This window comes from Hibiscus syriacus, unplaced genomic scaffold (assembly GCF_006381635.1).
Source record: "Hibiscus syriacus cultivar Baekdansim isolate YM2019G1 unplaced genomic scaffold, ASM638163v2 tig00013285_pilon, whole genome shotgun sequence".
NCBI lineage: Eukaryota > Viridiplantae > Streptophyta > Magnoliopsida > Malvales > Malvaceae > Hibiscus > Hibiscus syriacus.
In genome coordinates, this window is record NW_024062299.1 from 1,706,459 (window position 1) to 1,726,605 (window position 20,147).

The following is a 20,147-nucleotide window of genomic DNA, read 5'->3' on the forward strand; positions in this document are numbered from 1 at the left end:
CAAGAGGAAAGGTTCTATCTTATGTTTCTCCCAATTTTAGTGCTCTAAAATTGATTGACAAATCAAGCATACTAACATCACTTAACAGATTCTATTTTGCTTCAAATTGGAAAAATGAAAAAAAGATCAGTAAGTTTATATTACTAACTGGGGTGTTATACGTGCAGAGCTAACTTATATGTTAGCACTGAGTTACCATACCAGTTAGCAAACTATGCACGGAATCTCGGCAATCTAAGCAGGGTGGCTTTAAAGGTTCCACTTTCATTCATAGTGAAACCCCAAACAAACAGAATGGTTTTAAGAAAAAGAACCTGTAGCACAAGCTCATTACAGCCTCCAAATTAAGAAACGAACTGAGGTAACCAAAGTTAACAGAGAGAAACGATTTGATTCCTAGTACAATAAAAAAATACGAAAATACAAATATGTAGAAGCAAATCCCAGCAAAGGGTGTAATTTTTTAAAACGAAAGAGAAAGCATTACATTAGAGTATTCAGGCTTTGCCTTGCTGTTCCAATAAGAAAAATTTTCAAGCAAGCATTGATGGTACTAACCTTATCTGGCTATTAAACAGTCTATCTATCTTTAAATGGTAGCTTGATATCCATCAATGGTTTGTTCCATCGAATCCAGCTGAGAGAGAATGTATTTGAGTTTCTTGCAACAGATCTCGTTTGAAATTCTCGAACTGTAATCGCACTTCTCAAAGGGGCGATACTCACAAGCACTCTTGATTTCATCCCTCAATGTCATTTGGATGTCCTTTTTTTTTCAAAACAGGAAAATTTAATGCTTAAATACTACAATTAATGCTCCGATTCAATCCAAATGTTCCAAATTAACGAGTTAAACCCTAACTTAAAGTTTATCAGGCAATTCAAGCTGAAGAACGGATACACACCACAATGAAGCTAAAAAATTGATCTATAGGAGGAAAGGAGAAACCTTGATCATCTTCATGAATTCACGGCAATGGTTGTTGATGAATTCTTTCCTTGGGCCTGTTGGAGTGGCGAGTTCATCCATGACACCTCCCGCCAACTCCAAAACCCTAACTATTCTCTGCGTCAAAGCAAAAAACCAACAAAAAAGAAGCTAATTTCTCTAAGAAAAATGCAGTTTTTCGTTGAAGAAGTCGAAGGGTGGAAATTAATCAAGTACCTTCTCAACATTTTGAAGTCGCTGCAAGGAAGTGTTTTGAGTGGGAGAATCCATGGAACTATCACTGCTTCTTCAATTACAGCAAAACTGAATTCAATCACCTCTCAGAATCGTAATTCCAAAATAAATCTCGCGGCGACCATGGGATAATTCTACTAGAAGTTCTAAAACTATTGCGTTAATTCTAAATTGGTCTCAAACTTTAAATATTATAACCGAGTCCGTATCAATAAGATCATTTTGTCAATTAACCATCGACATTAAAGTGATAACTCGGATCTAAACTAGATGACAGAAAGACTTTGATTTATGTAATATTTTGTTACTTTAGTTGACAAGATACATACTTTTGGCTAGGGCTAGCCTTCGGAGAACGAACTAACACGTGAAGCACATATAAGCTACCAACCAAGATTTGCTGACTCAACCAAATATCCCATTTTTTTTCTGTTAAACACCAAACATTCAGGAAAGAATAGTGAAAGTGTTGAGTCCATGGCGTCCTCCAAGCTCTATGGAATCACCCAGCTGGCCCTAAAACCAGTGAGTTGACTCGTATGTACTCTTATACCGATGATAATTACATATCAACTGTCTGTATTAATGGACCCTTTACTCTCATTTTGCCATTAATTAAAGAAATCAGAATCTCTCTTCTTCTTCTTTTTCCTCTTTTCGAATGAATCAATTTTCAGTGACAAGATCCATGCTTTGTATGAGTTAATGTTGGATGTAGATGATTTGGGTTTCTCTTTATTGGTCCATGACCTTTTAATATGAGTATAGGATTCAACATTTTACATGATTGAGAGTGAAGAATGGTTGCAACTGCGATTGTCATTTAGATTACAGAATTGATTGTGGATGTGAGTTCTTTATGAGCTTCTGATAGCCCTCTATCAATAGTACAATAGGCTGAAATAATCGATTTTCGCTCGATTCCGAGTATCAATTCTTAAAGCATACATAAGCTAATGGCTTTTTGTTTCTTTCATCAGTTCACTTTTGAGCTCCAACCTTTAAATGGGGCATTAGCATAGCCAATGTAGCTGACTTCACCAAGCCACCAGAAAATCTTTCCTACCTCAGCAAATAGGTATGTAATGCTCATCGAGCTTTATTGTAACTCTATTCGTGTTGCAAATGCCTTACCGCCTCTTATTTGATTCTCGTAGTAGTTTCTTTATATATATACATTCAACAGTTGTTCGATCTGTTGCGTCTCATTTTAACAGTTTCTCTGCTACATTCCTCTTCTAGTTTTCTGAGTGTTATTTTCTGGTACCCAGCGGTTACTTGCACCGAAGTTATCTGGTCACGCTACAGCAATGTAATCACTCCTGTAAGTTTGATGATTCTTACTTGGACAACCTTTCTTCTAAAAGTTCCGGAAATTCAACATTATCAAAGAGAAATATATGAACAATGGACTGCGTACATGTACATTCGGACCTAGATTTTGTGCTGTGTAGATTTGGTTTGGTTTGTTTCTGATTCGAAGTCATTCTGTGATTTCAAAATGCAGAAACACTGGAACCTCTTTAGTGTAAACATTGTTATGGGCTTATGGCTGGAACAGGCTTATAACAACTAGCTCGAAAAGTACAGTAAGTCAACGCAACGGATGATATTTGTTTCCCTCTCCTTGTTTGAACTTCTGCAACATGTTTCGAATCTATTGGCCGCGCAAGCAAAGAGATATTTAGTATTTCAATCATTTATTTAATGTTTGTTTTAATATGTCTGGCTAAATAATATGTTCTCTTCCAACTTGAAGCTGATGTCTGCTAAAAAACTGAACCTACTTGCCTTTATATGTAAAACGATGGGTTTCTTTAGCTTTGTTTCCATGATATTTTCTCCTGTTCTTGCTTGTTATTGCCATTTATTTCACAAGGTTGCTCTCTTATGCACAATTTATATGTTTTTTTCTCTATGTTCAGACATGATTTCCTTTCAAAGGCGAAGGCAGAGCCGGCTAATGTAAACGAATTATGACCAAATCTTTCAAAGTCCTCTGTTTCCTTGGGCAATATCAGTCATCTTGCCTTCTTGTTTTACCGTTGATTAATGTACTGAGGAATTGAATTATTCAAGCAATGATCTGTTGTTGGAATTTGTAATTTGATAAAATATCTGCAGGTCCACAGGGGAAACAACAAACAGTATATTCTGTTCTCAATCAATACAAGTTGCAATCAGCTCACAAATGCAGTGTGGAACTAAAAGTAGAAAGACAAGCCATTTCAATGTTCTCTAACTTAAAGACAAAGGACTGCAAGTTGGAAGGCCGAAGGGAAAATTGAATCTCAAGAAAAGTCTGTAAATGAGGAGGCTAATGTCTAGTTATCATCTCCATCTATTTGCTGAAACGACACGCAAGCCGCTACTCGATATCACTCTTTCCAACTGTCCATTGCGATCTGTTTTCGAACTAGACTCACCATATGTTCCATTCAACCCAAACTCAAATCCAAAGCGCTTTCGTTCAGATCTTGCCGCACTATTTTAGTATCCTCCTGAGATACAGAATTGGAGTTGAGCCATTAGACTCAAAAGGAAAAATATTCAGTCATTGTTGTGAGACTAATCATAACAAATGAAAATAGTGCTACAAAAGTCAAATTGGATTCAGTTTCATCAACACTCTCTATAAGTCAGCGCAATGAATGCCATTTATCATTTATGTTTTATGTACTAGTTTCTCAATGAAGTCGGTCATCTATGAAAGTATCTAGAATGACAGTTTGCCGCTCACCTGACTTTCGTCCATAGGTGCGTCATTGATGTCAGGTTTTTCGTCAAAACCATCATTCCTGGAAGCTGGCTCTGCAGCACTAGGGTCATCCTCCCTCGGTTTAGCTTCATCGTCAATGTTTTCAGCAGCTTCATTTTTCTGTTCTTCTAGCACAGCAATCTGCATGTTCAAGCAGTCAAAATAATCATAAGACCTAACAATCTGAACTGATATTAGAGCTCATTTCCACCTGGAATGGTTATACAAAGCAGTCTTACAAACCTGTGAATGTTAGTCTATTCGAACTACAATTACCAGAAAGCACCCGTTCTCAGTGTTTGTTATGAACAAAGATAAAAACATTATGCATCATGCTCATGCAAGCAATACAAATACAGCCCAAACAACAAATTGTACAATGTGAACTTTGAAGGTATTTGGTGTAAATGCATGCGGTGTGGGTTTGGCTGTCAATAACATTTTCACATGCCATGTATCATGCTACTATAATTTCACATTCTAGATTGGATCAGATACGTCTAAGCAATACCACGACTGTGCTCATCTTATAGCAACTACATAGGGTGTCACTAGAGTTCGATAAGCCAGAAAACAAAAATCAGATACTATTCTTGGTCCTCTTATAGCAACTAACATATTGTTGGTTTCAAAAGCTTTCCATAACTCGGACTTGGACTCTCTATGTGCATGAGGATAACGAGCAGCTCAATTTGTAACCTTATGCATAATTTTCATATTAGCAGTGCAGTTGAGAAGCAAGCTATGGTTTTAGGAACAGATTTTTACTAAATTATAAAACTAACAATAGTGAAGCAGAAACGGAGAATCCAATGCATCAAGGCCATGCCGAAATGTAGTGAACCTATGCTGCTCGGACTAATCATTTTCTTCTTAAAATACTCTGTCAGACGTATGCATATGGAAAAACTTGGAAAAATCTAAACCCGTGTACATATACATACCATAATTTTAACACTCACACCGGAGTCCGAGTAACATAGTAGTGAACAACAATTTACGCGAGAAACATTCATCTTCTAAATTATCAATCATTGATCAAAAACATTCCCTAAAAAACCATTTGCAAATTGTTTTCCACAACCTTAAAAGCAGCTAACAGATCAACCAACTGTACAAAAGACAGACAAATCAAATCCTAATTCTCAGCCAGAAAACTCAATTCTCCAAAAAACAAAGTAAAAAAAGAGAAGCAAAATTCAAAATTGATGAAAACCCAAGGAAGAGAATACCGGAATGTATTTAAATTTCCGCCTCGGAGGCTCCTGGGGCGCCGCCACATCATCGTCCTTGGAAGAATCGTTGTTGCTACTGGTGTTGTTTTGGCTTTGTGATAAAGGGGTCCATTTAAAAAGGAGGAGATGAGAGACGTTTTTACCGTTAGAAGTACCGTTGGGGCTGTGGTGATTATTAGTATTATTATTATTGGAAGAGTGATTACTGGTGTTGCTGCTGCCGGTGTTAGAGGGGGAAACGTGGACCCATTTCTTCTTCCATTTCCTGACCGGTCCAGTGAACACCGTGGCGGGTCCGTACCGAGTAGAGGATCGCCCGAATCGAGCCCCCACTCCTTCCATTGATTCGTTTGCGTCAGATCGGTTTCGAATTCGCTGTGACTCGGTTCTATTGTTAAACATAATTTTCTTTGTTTCTATCTTTCGTGTGGATTTCTCTCTTTCCCACAAAGGGGACAAGTGGATTGGTTTCCTTTGTGCCTTTATGTTTCTAAGGTTCGGGTCGGAGTCAGGCTTCGGCTTGCAATATTAGAACCCATAAATGCATCGCTAATTTTACTAGGAATAGTATTATTAAAGTTATTTTTTAATAGTTTGGGATCATTATAATATATAATATATTCATAATTTTTTTAATTATTGATAATGTACATCCACTTTATAAATACGGTTATTTGAATTTAGGATTTCAAGGAATAACAACACTCTTTTTAACCACTTAGACCACTTAATGAATTCGATATCGTCGAAATATAAAATTACAATATTTGATCAATAAAAATACAAAATTATTTAAAATATTGTTGTTAAAATATTTTTATAATAAGTTCAATATCTAATATCGAACTAGAATATATGAATTTGAAAACTATTCGAATTAAGCTCTAACATATTATTAATATAACTAAGAGGACAAATGATATCAAATATCATTGAACTTTATGTTGTGTATTGATTTTATTATTGAATTTTAGAACGTTCCAATCTAAACAATGAAGTTTGTTTCAAGTTCAAAGGTGAAGAAGATAGTTCCATACGAGATACAACAAATGATATGTTACAGACGAAAAACAAAATTCCATTTAAATTTCTTTCTTGTTTTTTGCGCAAGCGAAAAGCTAGAAGAAAAAATAAACTTTACCCCTTCAAACCTCCCTCGGAGAGGCTTTAAAAAAAGGAACGTTATCCCTCCAAACCCTCCTCGAGGAGGCTTTAATTAGGGAACTCGTTAATTTTTGCTCTTCATCTTCTTCATAAAAAAATTGTTTCTTTTACTTATTTTTTTAGTCGTTCTGAAAAATTGTCAACTTTTAATGTCTCTGCGACCACATTAATTACTACACAACTCGCCTAAATCATTTTATTAATTTAGATTTTTCTAAAATCTCACCAAAGTAATCATAAAAATTTTATTATTTTGAGCGTTTAGAAGCTTCCTCAAATTTAAGGTTTTTGGATGAGTTTGTTTGAAAATTTAAAAGAGAAGATGCATTCTTTCAATATAATATTTTAATTAAACTTTAATTTAAATTTAATACTAAAATTAAAGCAATTTAAAATTCAATATAACAAGGATAGAAAACTTAAAGTTGAGTGCACGAACCAACTTACTTTAGTGGTTAAAAGAATCGTTGTTGTTTCTTGAGGTCATAGGTTCAAACACTAACGACTGTAATTATGATCAAATGTTTATTGTCAGATATTTTAGAGTATTTCAAACAAAAATTAATTTATAATAACATGCGCTTAATAAATAAAAAACCTTAAAGTTGAGTGATATTCAATATATTATTTTATCTTAATTAATATGTCAAATAATATTTTAAAAATAATATAATATCAATACAAATATTTAGTTAAATCGCTTTAAAGGATAAATTGGGTCAACTTGACCAAAAGCAAATTACATCATCATACCCTATAGATATACGGCTGAGATATCTCCACCTCCATTCCGAATCCCCACTCGCGTTTAGCTTTTCCCTATATAAACATAACAATACACATCTCAGCATCCAGGGTTTTACAAAAGGCAGTAGCGGCCGTTCTCTTTATATCTCTTCGTTATCAGTTTCTCTCGCGATGCACAGCTTTCGCATGTAAAAGTCTGCGCTTTTATAATATAATTTCTCTGTTTAAAGAACAGAAACCACGAAGATCACTGAAGCTACATGTACCAAGGTAAAGGGCTTGAATCAAAACAGTGCCCTCGATCTTGTCTTGCCAATGCGGCTGTAGCTATATTTAAATCAAATCGGCTGTGAAGTTAACTGGCCGGTTATCGTTCTCCGTCGAATAATCTGCTTACCGAACTTCACACATTTCAAATTTATATTTTATTGATTTTTTCTCTCTTTTTTTTTTGTGGATTTTGAGAAGGGGAGAGAAGAGGGAATAGCATAGGATTTAGCTATTTCAAGAGACCCTTCTCTAACAGCGAAACTTTGGTCACTTTCCAGGCAGACTGCTTTGATTATCTGCAGTTTTGCGTCTATCGGTGACTATAACTCATTGGATTTCTGAGAAATATTTAAGTTCTTGTTGCCGAGTTTGACACTTTTTTGCCCAGAAAGTGTTTGCGTTAATGCATCGCCGGGACTTAGGTTTCATTATTGAAACTAAATAATTATAAGAAATAAATATATGATAAAATCGGCATCAAAAAATTTAAAATGAAGAAATATTTAAAACTAATTCTATTTATTCATGGAAATGTAAAATGAGTTGTATATGCATATCCGACCAATGCCATGACAAAGTTACAATCGATATCAAAATGGAATGTATATACTCCCTTAAAATCTTAAATCTTAAATATGTCATTTATCCATTTTTCATTATTTAATTTTCTTTAACTTTAATTTATTATTATTTAAATTTTATTATTAATAAAAATATACAAAAAATATTTTAATTTTTTTAATTAAATAAGTTTTAAATACATATTTTAGAAAATTCGCTTGTTTAAATTATTTAAAGTTATTATGAAACCTGTTAAACGTATAAATGAGCATTTAAAACCAGTAAAGAATTTTTTAAATAATTTATCTGTTAAACCTTTGAATCATTTGGCTTGTGAAACCATGAAACCTTTTAAACGTAGAAATAAGCATTTAAAACTCAAAAGCATTCATAGTAGCAGCGCTAGATGAGTTGAGACTTGAGACTAGAAAAATATTTGAGCCCATAAATGAGAGCAGTTTTTTTCACTAATACAAGTGCAATCGATGCAGCAATCAAGAATTTAGACCTATCATATCACTTCGAAGATCCTATTACACAAAGGATCAACAATCATCTTTTATTTTATGGAGAGATTGGTACCCAGCCATCAGAGAAACACCCCAAGCTGTATTTTCTCTTCCTTGCTAATGTCAGTTCCTGCCTATAGTGAGAGTTGAATCAGTATACGTATAATAAAGTCATAGCACAATCTAAAGCAGCTAATCAGAAACAAAAATACATAAACCCTTCATCTACAGCAATCAGATTGACCAAGTAAAACAAATGTCTATGCATAATGTGGTTCAATGCCTCTCGATGTTAAATATACAACCTAAATAATTAATACATGAGAGCTCTATATAAACGAATAATGAGGAGGAAGAGGAAGAGGAAGAGGAAGAAGACACTTGGATTATTTTTAATTTTTAATTGTTAACTCATAATTTCGTTAATGGATTAATGGAAGTTAATAGTTAGGGACCAAAATTAAACGGAATGATAAAGCAAGGGACTAAAACAAATTTTATGACCAAAATCAAATGGACCAAAAACATGAAGGACCATCCTTATAGTTTACCATTTAATTTTATTTTGGGTAAACTACACAAATGGTCACTAATATTTGAGTAAGTTCTTGGTTTACCCACTAAAGTTTTAAAATAAAAAATTGGTCACTAACGTTATCAATTTGTAACAAATCAATCACTAACATTAATAGCTGTTAACTTGAGTGACGATATGCTTATATGGCATGTTAATCAAATGAATTTTGCAACTGTGTTGCCACGGTGTAGGAGAATCAAAAGATGGATGGCTTGTGTGGTAAAACCGTTTAACATGTCATATCAGCATTCTATCACCCAAGTTAACGATTGTTAACATCAAGTGACCAATTTGTTACAAATTGATAAAATTAATGATCAATTGGTTACAAATCAAAATATTAGTGACCAATTTGTTAGGTTTAAAACTTCAGTAGGAAAAATTAAAAATTACTCAAATATTAGTGATCTTTTATTTTTTTAAAATTAATATACCATATCATACCTTGTATAATAGTATAATCATAAACATGCTTTGGTGGGACTGAAATTTTGATTAAATTAAAGTAAGGATCTAACACGCCGTTATTATTAGGTCGAGTGAAAACTAAAGTGGACCATAATTTCAATTCCATTTGTGAACAGCTCCAAAGCTATTATTGATTTTTAAATATTAAAGTTTATAATTCAAATTTTATTTAAGTTAATTTATAATTTTCATAATACGATCTATTTGATAATTTTTTTAATGTGATTTCATATAAATCTCTTATAATGTAATGTCAATTATAATGAAATATGTTACACATTGGTAGATTTTCTTATTTCAAAATTTTTCATATAAACCTATATACTATTTTTCATTATATTGTGATTATTACTTATGTTATCTATAAAACCAAATATATTATTGATGTTATACATTCTCATCTATTCAAACTTAACTCTTTCTTAGTAATCTATATAAACATAATTTTAGATTTTACATTGAGGGTGTAAACTTTTTTAAAAATATATATATTAAAGTTTTAAATATACTAAATTAAATTATCAATAAAAGGTTTAAATATACAAAAGGTACATAATATATGTCCGTTTTTTCAGTTTAGTGCCTAACGTTTATTTCGTTTCAGTTTAGTGCCTAACGTTTCATTCCGTTATTTAAAATGGGTCAAGCCGTGACGGACCATTAGTTTTATCCGTTAAGTGACACGTGTCACAATCTTGTAATTTTTGATTTTTTTTTAAAAAATATATTAAAATATTATTATATTAAAAACCCTTATTTGTTTTAAATTACAAAAAAGCCTCAAAATCTATAAAATCCTCAAATCCTAACACTAACCCGCCACCGCCGCCGCCCTTTCCGTCCATGACCATCACCGTCGACGTAGTCCTTGTCATCATCATAGTTATAAGTCACCGTAGTTGTCGTCAATTGGCCGTCAAAATCGCTTGGGATTGCGATTTTTATCCTAGGGTTCGTGGGGTATAAAACGTAGATTCACGGTCGATCGACCGTTGATCAGTCACGATTTCATAAAGAGTTTGGTCATCGGGGGGGAGGTGAGATAGGATGGAGCTTCGTCGACGGCAAAGGGTGGCGGGCGGTGTAGGTTTAGGGGTTGAAATAAAAGTTTTCAAAGTTTTGGGTTTATTTCAAAATTTATGTGTTTTCTTTTTTAAAAATATATAATTTTATTTTTTAATTTTATATAAAAAATTTAAAATTATCAGATTATGACACGTGTCATTTAATGGAAGAAATTAACGGTCTATCATGGCTTGACCCATTTTGAATAACAGAATGAAACGTTAGGCACCACACTAAAACGAAATAAACATTAAATATTAAACTAGAAAAACGAACATATATTGGACACTTTTTGTATATTTAAAACTTAATAAATATAAATATAAATATAAATATAAAACTCCAAAAAAGAAATATTGAGCTTTTTAAACACCCTCGTTTCATCACTAAGTTTATAGGTACAACTATAGAGTAGAAAAGGAAAAAGAGTAAATGCATATGTGTGGCATACAACAAATCCGACGGCTTCAACGCATCCTTATCTTGTTTCTTGTCTATTCAGATGTTAGGCCACTTGTGTTCTACAACCACCCACTACCTTAATTAATTGATGGGCTAAATTATTTCTAGACTTTTGTTCAATTAATTAACTTTTATTTTTTAAAACCTATAAAATGATTTTTCTAAAAATATAAAAAGATATATTAATAAATAAAACCTACATAATTAAATATCTATTGTTTTAGTAGAATATGATGCTACCTCCTTTAAAGTAAGAAGCTTAAATCTTATTGTTGCGAATAGAAATATCTCATAATGGACATGCATAATCTGAATTAATTGAGTGATCTTAGTGATTAAGAAGAGTGTTGTTTTTCCTAGAGGTCTCTTGGATTCAAACAGTTACGTTTGTCGAATATATTGATATTATCAATGATTTTTAAAAAATTAAAAAAATATTACCTTATAATCATTTTATACTATTATAAAATAATTATTAAATCTTATCAAACTAATACAAAATAAACAATAAAACACATTAAACTATTATAAAATTATGTTTAAACATATAAAAAATCATCATTATTTTATAATATATAATAATAATTTTACAACATTTAGGTAAAATTTTAATGATTATTTATTAACTAATTTTTTGAAATAATTTGAGATAATTATAAGATAATATCTATTCATAATATTTATCATTTATTAACAACACATATCACATACACAATTATTTAAACTTAAAGTCTAAAAAATAGAAAATTCTTCTTAATTACTCACTTATAAGTTCATTTAAAATAGACCGCACCTCCACTAATTGTTCAATATCAATCCATCGAAAATTAATTCTTATTTTGTTAATTTATTCTTTAGCAAAATCTACAATTTCCATTCTCTTATCAGGAAAAATAAATAAATAAATATACTAAAAAGGATACATTTGACGGTGTTAGTTGCCTGTTCTTCTTCATCGTCTTGATCGGTCTTCACACAGTAACGCTGCACCGGGTGACGAGCTGATACTTAACAGCGTTTTCTCCGACGGAAACTCCTTTACTTTTTCTCCCGAAAGTAATACGAGCCGGACATCGGACGTTAAGATGATATCTTCCCGAAACGAAGGTCCCAACCTTCCATCTCACCCGTCCATCAATCTTGATCACCACGTAAACCGAGCCGGCAGCTTGTTCGTACTTCAAAGCCGCCGAGAAATCGGGAGCTATAGGGACCATGTTGCCGTACACGAAAGGAGACCAGACACTGACTTCGTTATGACCCTGGTTTGTCGGAGGGAGTGATGTCCGAAGGGTGATTTGTTGGTTCCTGTAAGTGGCGTAGATGACGAGCCTGTCGTAGTAGATACCGATTCGGTCATTCGGGTTTCGAGACGATACGGTGACTTGGAAATTGGAGGTGAGGAAATTCGAGGTGGAGGCGTTGAAGCCGTAAACGGTGGTGTCTTGGAGGAGGAACCGGGGTTTGGTGGGGCGGAGGACGGCCCATATGATTAGGATTGTGATGAGAACGATGAGGAGAAAGACTAGGAGGCAAGCGATGATACTTCGGATCAGTCTCCGGCGGCCTTTCCCGTGGTTGCCGCAATCCTTGTCCTTGGCCGTCATGGTGGATAGAAAAAGGCGAGAGAGAAAGGATTAAGGGAGAAAAAGAGTGTGTAGAGACTATTGGCTGCTTTTTTGTTTGTAATTTTGTATAACGAAATGTGCACGGTGTTGGGTGTTATTTATATTAAAGTATAAAATGAAATAACTAATTCGGAATTTGAATATTTATAATTATTAATTTATTTATTTTTGGATTCGTACACTTTAAAAATCCTTATATATTTTTAGATGTCTATTATTTAAATTTATATTATATACGTTAATGTAAATTTGTTGATTTAAATTTAATTTGAGAGTATAACAATAGAGAATATGTTTATTTCAAAGAATATTTAGGTCACATTATCTTTAATGAATTTGTATTTAAATTTATATAAATAATTAGTATAAATTTAAATTCAGATCATTTATAAATAAACTAAATTTAATTTTTTAAAATAATTTTATATTTTTTATAATAAAAAATTGCACATCCTAACTTGGTGTAATTACTAAAAACTAGGGTTTTATTTTACTTTATTTTTGGTAGCCACTTTAGTAGAAATCCCGTCCCCACATGTGCCCATTTAAGAATATTGCGCCACGTGTATTGTTGTACACGTGTATATTTTCTATGAGAGAAGTAAATTATAAAATATATTAATCCATGCGATTTTTTTACCAAATTTTTAAAATAATTAATACGTCACAATTAATATCCAAATTCTTGCATTCTGAACATATATGTTTATTAAGATTGTGAACCAGCTTTGTAATAGACTATTTACTTCTTCCCCATCCACATTTTTTTTACATGTTCAGTATATTTTAAAGATTTCTAAAAAGGATTTATTAACCGATTTTAGAGGTTTAAAATGATATTATTTTCCCTAAAAAATTGCCAATTTGAATAAATACATCTACAAGATCTGTGTGTTATTAGTGACTAAAAAAATTAAACAAATGCTATTTTATAATATACTATTAAAAAATAATCTAAATATTACAATTATATGTTTAATTTACTTTTAACATTTAAAAGAAATTGAAATTTTCCTAAACTTCTAAAAAATTGAGTTTTTAATTTTTTTTAAATTTTTGAATAAATTTAAGGATTCTTTAATATTTAAATAGTTTTCTTTTTAAAGATCATTTAATGTTTTTATTACATGGCATGTTCTAATTAGGCCATGTCATATTTTTTAAACCATTATGGTAATGGGGCGAAGCTTTAGATAGGATAATAGTATAAAGGACAAACTGAAGAAAAAATAATAATACAGGGGTCAAACTGATAATTAGTATAAAATATAAGGAAAAAAGAGCCATTAAACAAAAAAAAAATTAGAAAGACCAAAAACAAAAGCGACACTAGTAAAAAATCACGTTTCAGATACATTAGTTAAAGTAATTGACCATAATTGAACTAACATAAACTGAATGTACAGAGCGAGCTGAGAAACTATACCTCTTTTCCTAAAAATATGAATATGACACAACACCGTGTACAGAAGCATCATTGTCTGTTGTTATAAGATAATACAGGTTGGGGAAAGGAAGAGCCACTGTAATTTGCACACACACATGATCATAAGCCAATCACATTTTAAAATTATCCAACTCTTTCCTGCAAGATCTGCCCAAGCTTCATCACAAGAATTTGTTGTTCCTCCAAACTAAGGCTTGCCATTATCTGCATAGCAACAAACACCATGTATAACTATCTACGCCTCGGGTATGAGTGTCAGATATGTGGATGGGTAGACTTATCTAGTATTTTTCATGTCTTTGGTTTTGTAATTATCTGCGTACAAACAGCATGTATGACCTATCTACGCTTATACTACTGGTAGTCTATATTATTTGAACTTAGGTGTGAGTAGCAGATACGGATACGGACAGGCTTTTCTGGGATTTTTCCTGTATTTAATTTGTTGATATATGCATGGCAACAAATATCACGTACAACTTATCTATGCTTTATACTTGTTGTAGCATATGTTACTTGGACTTGGGTGTAAGTGTCGAGCCTAGGTATGACTAGACTTTTTAAAGATTTTTCATGTACTTGGTTTGTTAACATCTGCATGGCAACGAACGCCATGTATCTATGCTTATACTAGTTGTGACCTGTATCACTCAAACTCAGGTGTAAGTGTCGGATACATGTATCATCAAACTGCTCTAAATTTTTTCAAATATTCGGATGATCCTTATATGTCATATCCCTACATCCACGTGTTTGATACAAGTTTCAAACATGGGTGCTTTAAGAAAAATGAAAAGTCCAAACGATTTAGAGTGTAGCAGTACTAATATGGAAGGACCAAAGTGAAAACAAGAAAACCGCATGAAGATTTTTACCTGGTCCAAGATCATATCAACTGAGATGCCCTCACGTACAACAAATGACTGGAGATAGATATATGCAAATACCGCCATCACCATCTACATTATGATTTAGATGAACGAATCTCAGTTCGTTACAGCCAAAATACAAAATCTTTTAACTCGGGGCTAGTTTAACATTGCTGTTGGAAAAAGCTCGAGTTGAGAAAAGTGCGTATAAAAAATGTGGTGAAAACTTAGTTTTAAAGGCTTAAACATTGAACGAAGGATAAAAAGTCTCAATTTTCTCACCTGGCAATCCATTCTATCTGTAATTCCACCATGTCCCGGTATACTATCACCAAAATCCTGTCACAATATTCATAGCGGAGTTAACATTTGATACTTTATTTGGTATCAAAGGAAAGCTATGCCGAAATCTGAAAATGAAATATGAAAGAAGTTTGTACCTTGATCTTGAAAGCTCTTTTAAAACCACTAGCAAAAAAGCCCCCGAACGGTGCTATAATTGATGCAAACAAACCGAGGCATAAAGCATGCCATTGCACCGGCAAAATAGAGATCTCTTTCCAAGTAAACTGCAAGTGATGGAGCATTGTAACTGGAAAATTTACATTCACACCTTAATGACACAGTTGACTTTTAAACCTATCCATAACAAAGTTCCTGGCCTTCAAGTTTGACAATGGGACCTAAAGAGATCCGAGTACTTTGAGCTGAGGTGACAACCATTCAAACTAATGGAAATTGAAGAAGCCAACCAGTTGATAAATCCTGCAATCATTACCCTAACATCCTAAATTTTCTGAAAAAGAAACATGCATACTTCTTAAAGGATCAAAGGATAATAGGTTGAATACAGTAATTACCTTCCTGGGACAGGTTAGCCACTCGAAACGACCCAAGATATTCGCAAGCTGCATATGCAAAAACTCACTCCATGTTAATGCAGGCATACTGGGATGAAAATCTAACAAAAATGAAAGGCAAATAACAAAGCTTTCTTGTTTCATTAAAGGTTCGTGGGTTCCTGTTATAAGAGCACAATGAGCAAAGAGGATTAGTAATTAAGGCATTAAAATTAGATCTTTCGATTACAGGATTAGGATGAATTTTCACAGGTTTATTGCTAAGAGTACATGTCATTTCACTAATCCTGGAACTTTAAAAATGAACAGTTAAAAGGATGCTGAACACGAATATTTATATAGAGACCTGGATTGTTGCATTCTCCGACATGTGTTACTAGTGTGATGTAAAATTGGATGATGAATGAAACCCTAACTACAAACAAGATGAAGTCAACTCCATAAAAGAAAAACAAAGCTCACCACAAATGCCGAGATTATAGTTGTGACAGACGCTCCTATAAACCCCTCCCATGTTTTCTTTGGAGATAATTTGATTAACGGGGTTCTTCCAAAGAAGAAACCAAATATGTAAGCAAAAATGTCATTGATAATGATAAGCGATGCTGGAAGAAGAAACCTGGAAAAATAAGAAGATTAGAGAGAGCAAGAAAGTGAAAGTACCGACAACATTGAATATATTAAAAATTAAAGAACATGGATCTTTTCTGCTTTATTTCATTTTGAATGATTACATATATATTTGCACATCTAAGTAAAATGGTGATTGAGAAAGAAAAGTTTTACCAGAATATTCCTTCGAAGATATTGGCCACAGTAAAGGATGACTGCGTGAACACCACAATAAGAATCATATGTGTCCATGCATACTGGCCAAACTGATACTTGTACATCTTCTTCTTCAATGTAAGAATAAACCATATAAAACCTGATCCCAAGAAACGAAAACAAAAAATATAACGATATAAATGGTTATATAGGTTATTTTATATGAAAAAGAAGAGAATTTAAAGGTGCAATCACCATATAACAGTTAAGAAACCATCTAACATATAAGAAAACAATAAAGATATTCACAGGAAAGAACATCCAGTCCCACTTTGTTCCAAAGAGAAATTTAAGATATTAATTGATGAATGCTTGACATGATTAATCCTCCATGCTTTCAGTTGAAAACATAAAATATATGCTTAACCAACCTGCAATGTACGAGAAGTAACAAATAGCCATATGATACTTGATAAGGCTGCTGACAAACTGATACAAAAATTTATCTGAAGTTACGGTATTGACAAGTGGTTGATTGAGTAGGCGACCATATACAAACAACATTGCAGTGAGGAAGAAGTGCCTGTGCCCATAAAAGCAAAGCTAAATACATTATAATGAAGTGAAAAAAAGATGCTAGTAAGATTCTTTTAAGGAATGAAAAATCTTGGAGGACATTGAAAGAAAAGGTAGTATTCTAACCAATTTAACAGCCTAAAACCTGGAAGATGCGTATCTTCATTTGCTTTCCTGAGTAGATTGAATAACTCTTTTGCCATAAATATTTGGATAACCATCACCATAGCAGTAATATAGAGATGACCCATGTAGACGGTTAATGCAAAACCCCCAATCATCCAGACAGTTGAGTATGTCCGAATCCACATTGATTTGTATTTGTTATTGTAGTCAACAAGCAATTTTCCACCATTTGCTTCGCTAGGTTCTGGAATAACCTGATAGCATATTTCAATTTTAAGAAATTAAAAGAAATACCTTTCTTGCAAATGGAAATATCCTTTACAAATGTGACAGCAACAAGAATCTATGACCACTGAAAAAAAAAACCACCCACACATCGACATTTGAGTAACCAACCTCATTAGATCGTTTACGGTGCCGAACCCGAGAAGTAGTTGCCGATGAGTGGGCTGTATTATTCTCCTTTTGCATGGTTCTTTACTTTAATGTCAATCGTCGAGGGAAAACAAACATATGTTTATGTTGCAGGGAAAAAAAATTGCTGCCTGAGCTGCCAAATTACACCCTCTTCCAAGAGATGACAACTGGGACTTAATGAAACAAACATGAAAAATTGTATGGAGCCAAGTGATACATAGAAGACGAATTGGTGTTAAGAAAGGATGGAATCTAGGCAAATAACAGGGCCAGGATCCAGCAGAAAAGCTACAATCAACTAGTTAAAGAAAAACCACTTTGCCAAATAACATAGGCACATAACATACCTTAAATATGCAAGCATTTTGACCATTTCTTCTTTCTAAAACACACTTCAACATAGACTAGACACACCTAACGCATGAAATGCAAAGTCATCGCCAATTAACAAAGCTAACAAATAGACAGAAAGCACGTACTGGTTCAAACAGATAAAACTTCTATACAGGCAAACATTGTAAATATCATATTTCATAATTCTGTATCTATTATTTCACTCAACTCAAATCTCACGAAGAGGGCAAAAGGTAATAAATAGAAAGCACTATGTTTTTTTAATGGAAAGTAAAAGACAACAATGGTTTTGGAATCAGGTGTTCCACTCAAACTTTGGGTCCAATAGTGATATTCCAACGGGAGGATACCACGTCTTTATTTTTTCTTGAAGCTAGGTAATTCAAACCTTTAACTACTTCACTTTAAAACTAGACACAAACCAATTAAGTGAAGACAAGTATTGATTTGGTCCAAGCAAGAGTTTCATGGATTCAAATCATGAAAACAATACCTACACCAAGAAAATTAACTAATTACAAAATATACATATATACTATTCTCATTAAGCTTTCCATGAACAAGATATGAGATCTCCAATTCCAGATTCGAGCAGGAGCTTTAAGAAAACAGAACTCTGTTCAAACTCTTACGCTAATAACTTTACATAACTGAATCAAATAACGCAAACCCAGAAAGGAAACCAGCTATTCCTAATTTAACAAGGCAAAGAACAAAAATAACCGCTCAAAATAAAATCTGAAGCAGAAGAAAGCATACTTTCTTGAACCTAAAATATCGATGGAAGGAGCAGAGGAAAACTTAAGAGGAAGAAACGAAATAGTAAAAGGGGTGTTTACAAACCGGTTTAGTTGCAGTAAATAATGGAGAGACGCATGAAAGAAAGCGAAAGAGTGACTCAGAGAATAAGAATAATAAAGAGTCCAGGAGAAGGAGGCCAGACCAAGCAAAGTAAATCAAAGCCGAAAGAAAGACTTCTTGTTTCGTTACTAAATATTCTGGAATATTGAAAACCAAATAGAGGTAAAAATACTGAATAAGTATCTGTACTATAGGAAAATTTCATTTTGATCCTATACGTTTGATGATTTGGAACCACCGAGTTTTGGGTTAGTCAAGCTAGTGGGCTGAGTTGTCTTGGTGTTGATCATGTTCTTCTTCTTTGTATTATTCTTCTTCGATGAAGGAGAAACAACCATTACCAAAAAAAATATTTTGAATTGAAAGATCACCAAGTATTGTATATCATGTACTTAAAATAATGTAAATCGTAAAAGTAAAGGGGGAAGAGTAACAACTTAAGTCCAATACCACTACTGGTCAAAGAAGATAACCGGGGCGACGTCGATAAAAGGAGATATTAAGAGAATTTAGTGATCAAATTTATATTTTATCTAAAATTTAAGGATTAAACTAAAACTTAATTATTTGTACTAGCATGTTACATTAGCAATATAAATAAAGTTAATGGTTCAATGATTAAATTGTAATAAATTAATAATATAATTATATAAATAACTAAAATATATTTTTTAAATTTTAGTGAGTAAAATAAAACAAATCAAAATAAAAATGGTCTTCACAATAATTGATCCTTATATTTATATTTCCTTGACAATATAGTATTTAAATATTTATTTAACTGTAATGATATTATGTGAATCGACCAATTTTATAACACTCAACCCTGTATATTATTGCTAAATAGTGGGGTGACCTCTTATTTATAGGTTAAAATCTCTTACATTCAACGGTTGAGACATTATTAAAATAGATAATTAAAATTTGTTCCTACATAAATATATAACTTTTAAAACTCTTTAAGTTATTGTACACTTGATTTGAGGTGGTAGAACAAAGTTCTTTCGGTTGTGTCTATTTTAAGACATTTAAGATCAATATATTTTTGTTTGGATATAATTACTATTATTATCGGATTGAATGATTAAATTTATTGAATTAAAATTAAAATTAAGACTGAATTAATAAAATGTATAATTAATGAAGAACAAATGTATATTTATATTAAATTTGTTAATTATCACGTCAATTATTCTATCATTTGATTGATAAAATAAAAAAAATGATGATGGAACTGGGATT

General features: G+C 32.7%; 3 protein-coding genes, 1 non-coding gene and 2 pseudogenes across 4 annotated transcripts; 2 read left to right on the top strand and 4 right to left on the bottom strand.

Moving 5' to 3' along the window:
- Positions 1-521: 521 nt before the first annotated feature.
- On the bottom strand, positions 522-1,369 carry LOC120205831 (mediator of RNA polymerase II transcription subunit 11-like). The gene is made up of 3 exons (XM_039205623.1): positions 1,166-1,369; positions 950-1,066; positions 522-766 (listed from the first exon to the last, which is right to left on the bottom strand). Exons 1-3 carry the CDS (start codon positions 1,217-1,219, stop codon positions 590-592), a joined length of 348 nt encoding a protein of 115 aa, XP_039061554.1. The 5' UTR covers positions 1,220-1,369; the 3' UTR covers positions 522-589.
- A 287-nt stretch (positions 1,370-1,656) lies between these two features.
- LOC120205906 lies at positions 1,657-3,163 on the top strand (annotated as a pseudogene).
- A 144-nt stretch (positions 3,164-3,307) lies between these two features.
- LOC120206109 (putative uncharacterized protein DDB_G0285119) lies at positions 3,308-5,613 on the bottom strand. The gene is made up of 3 exons (XM_039205858.1): positions 5,174-5,613; positions 3,924-4,082; positions 3,308-3,684 (listed from the first exon to the last, which is right to left on the bottom strand). The coding sequence occupies exons 1-3, from the start codon at positions 5,576-5,578 to the stop codon at positions 3,622-3,624; spliced, it is 627 nt and encodes a 208-aa protein (XP_039061789.1). The 5' UTR covers positions 5,579-5,613; the 3' UTR covers positions 3,308-3,621.
- Positions 5,614-7,405: 1,792 nt separating this feature from the next.
- On the top strand, positions 7,406-7,500 carry LOC120206124. The gene has a single exon (XR_005524083.1). It is a non-coding gene; the product is annotated as a small nucleolar RNA snoR109 (small nucleolar RNA).
- Positions 7,501-11,824: 4,324 nt separating this feature from the next.
- LOC120206111 (NDR1/HIN1-like protein 1) lies at positions 11,825-12,670 on the bottom strand. Its single transcript, XM_039205860.1, has one exon. It carries the CDS (start codon positions 12,604-12,606, stop codon positions 11,971-11,973), a length of 636 nt encoding a protein of 211 aa, XP_039061791.1. The 5' UTR covers positions 12,607-12,670; the 3' UTR covers positions 11,825-11,970.
- A 1,366-nt stretch (positions 12,671-14,036) lies between these two features.
- LOC120206112 lies at positions 14,037-18,083 on the bottom strand (annotated as a pseudogene).
- Between the last annotated feature and the right edge of the window lie 2,064 nt (positions 18,084-20,147).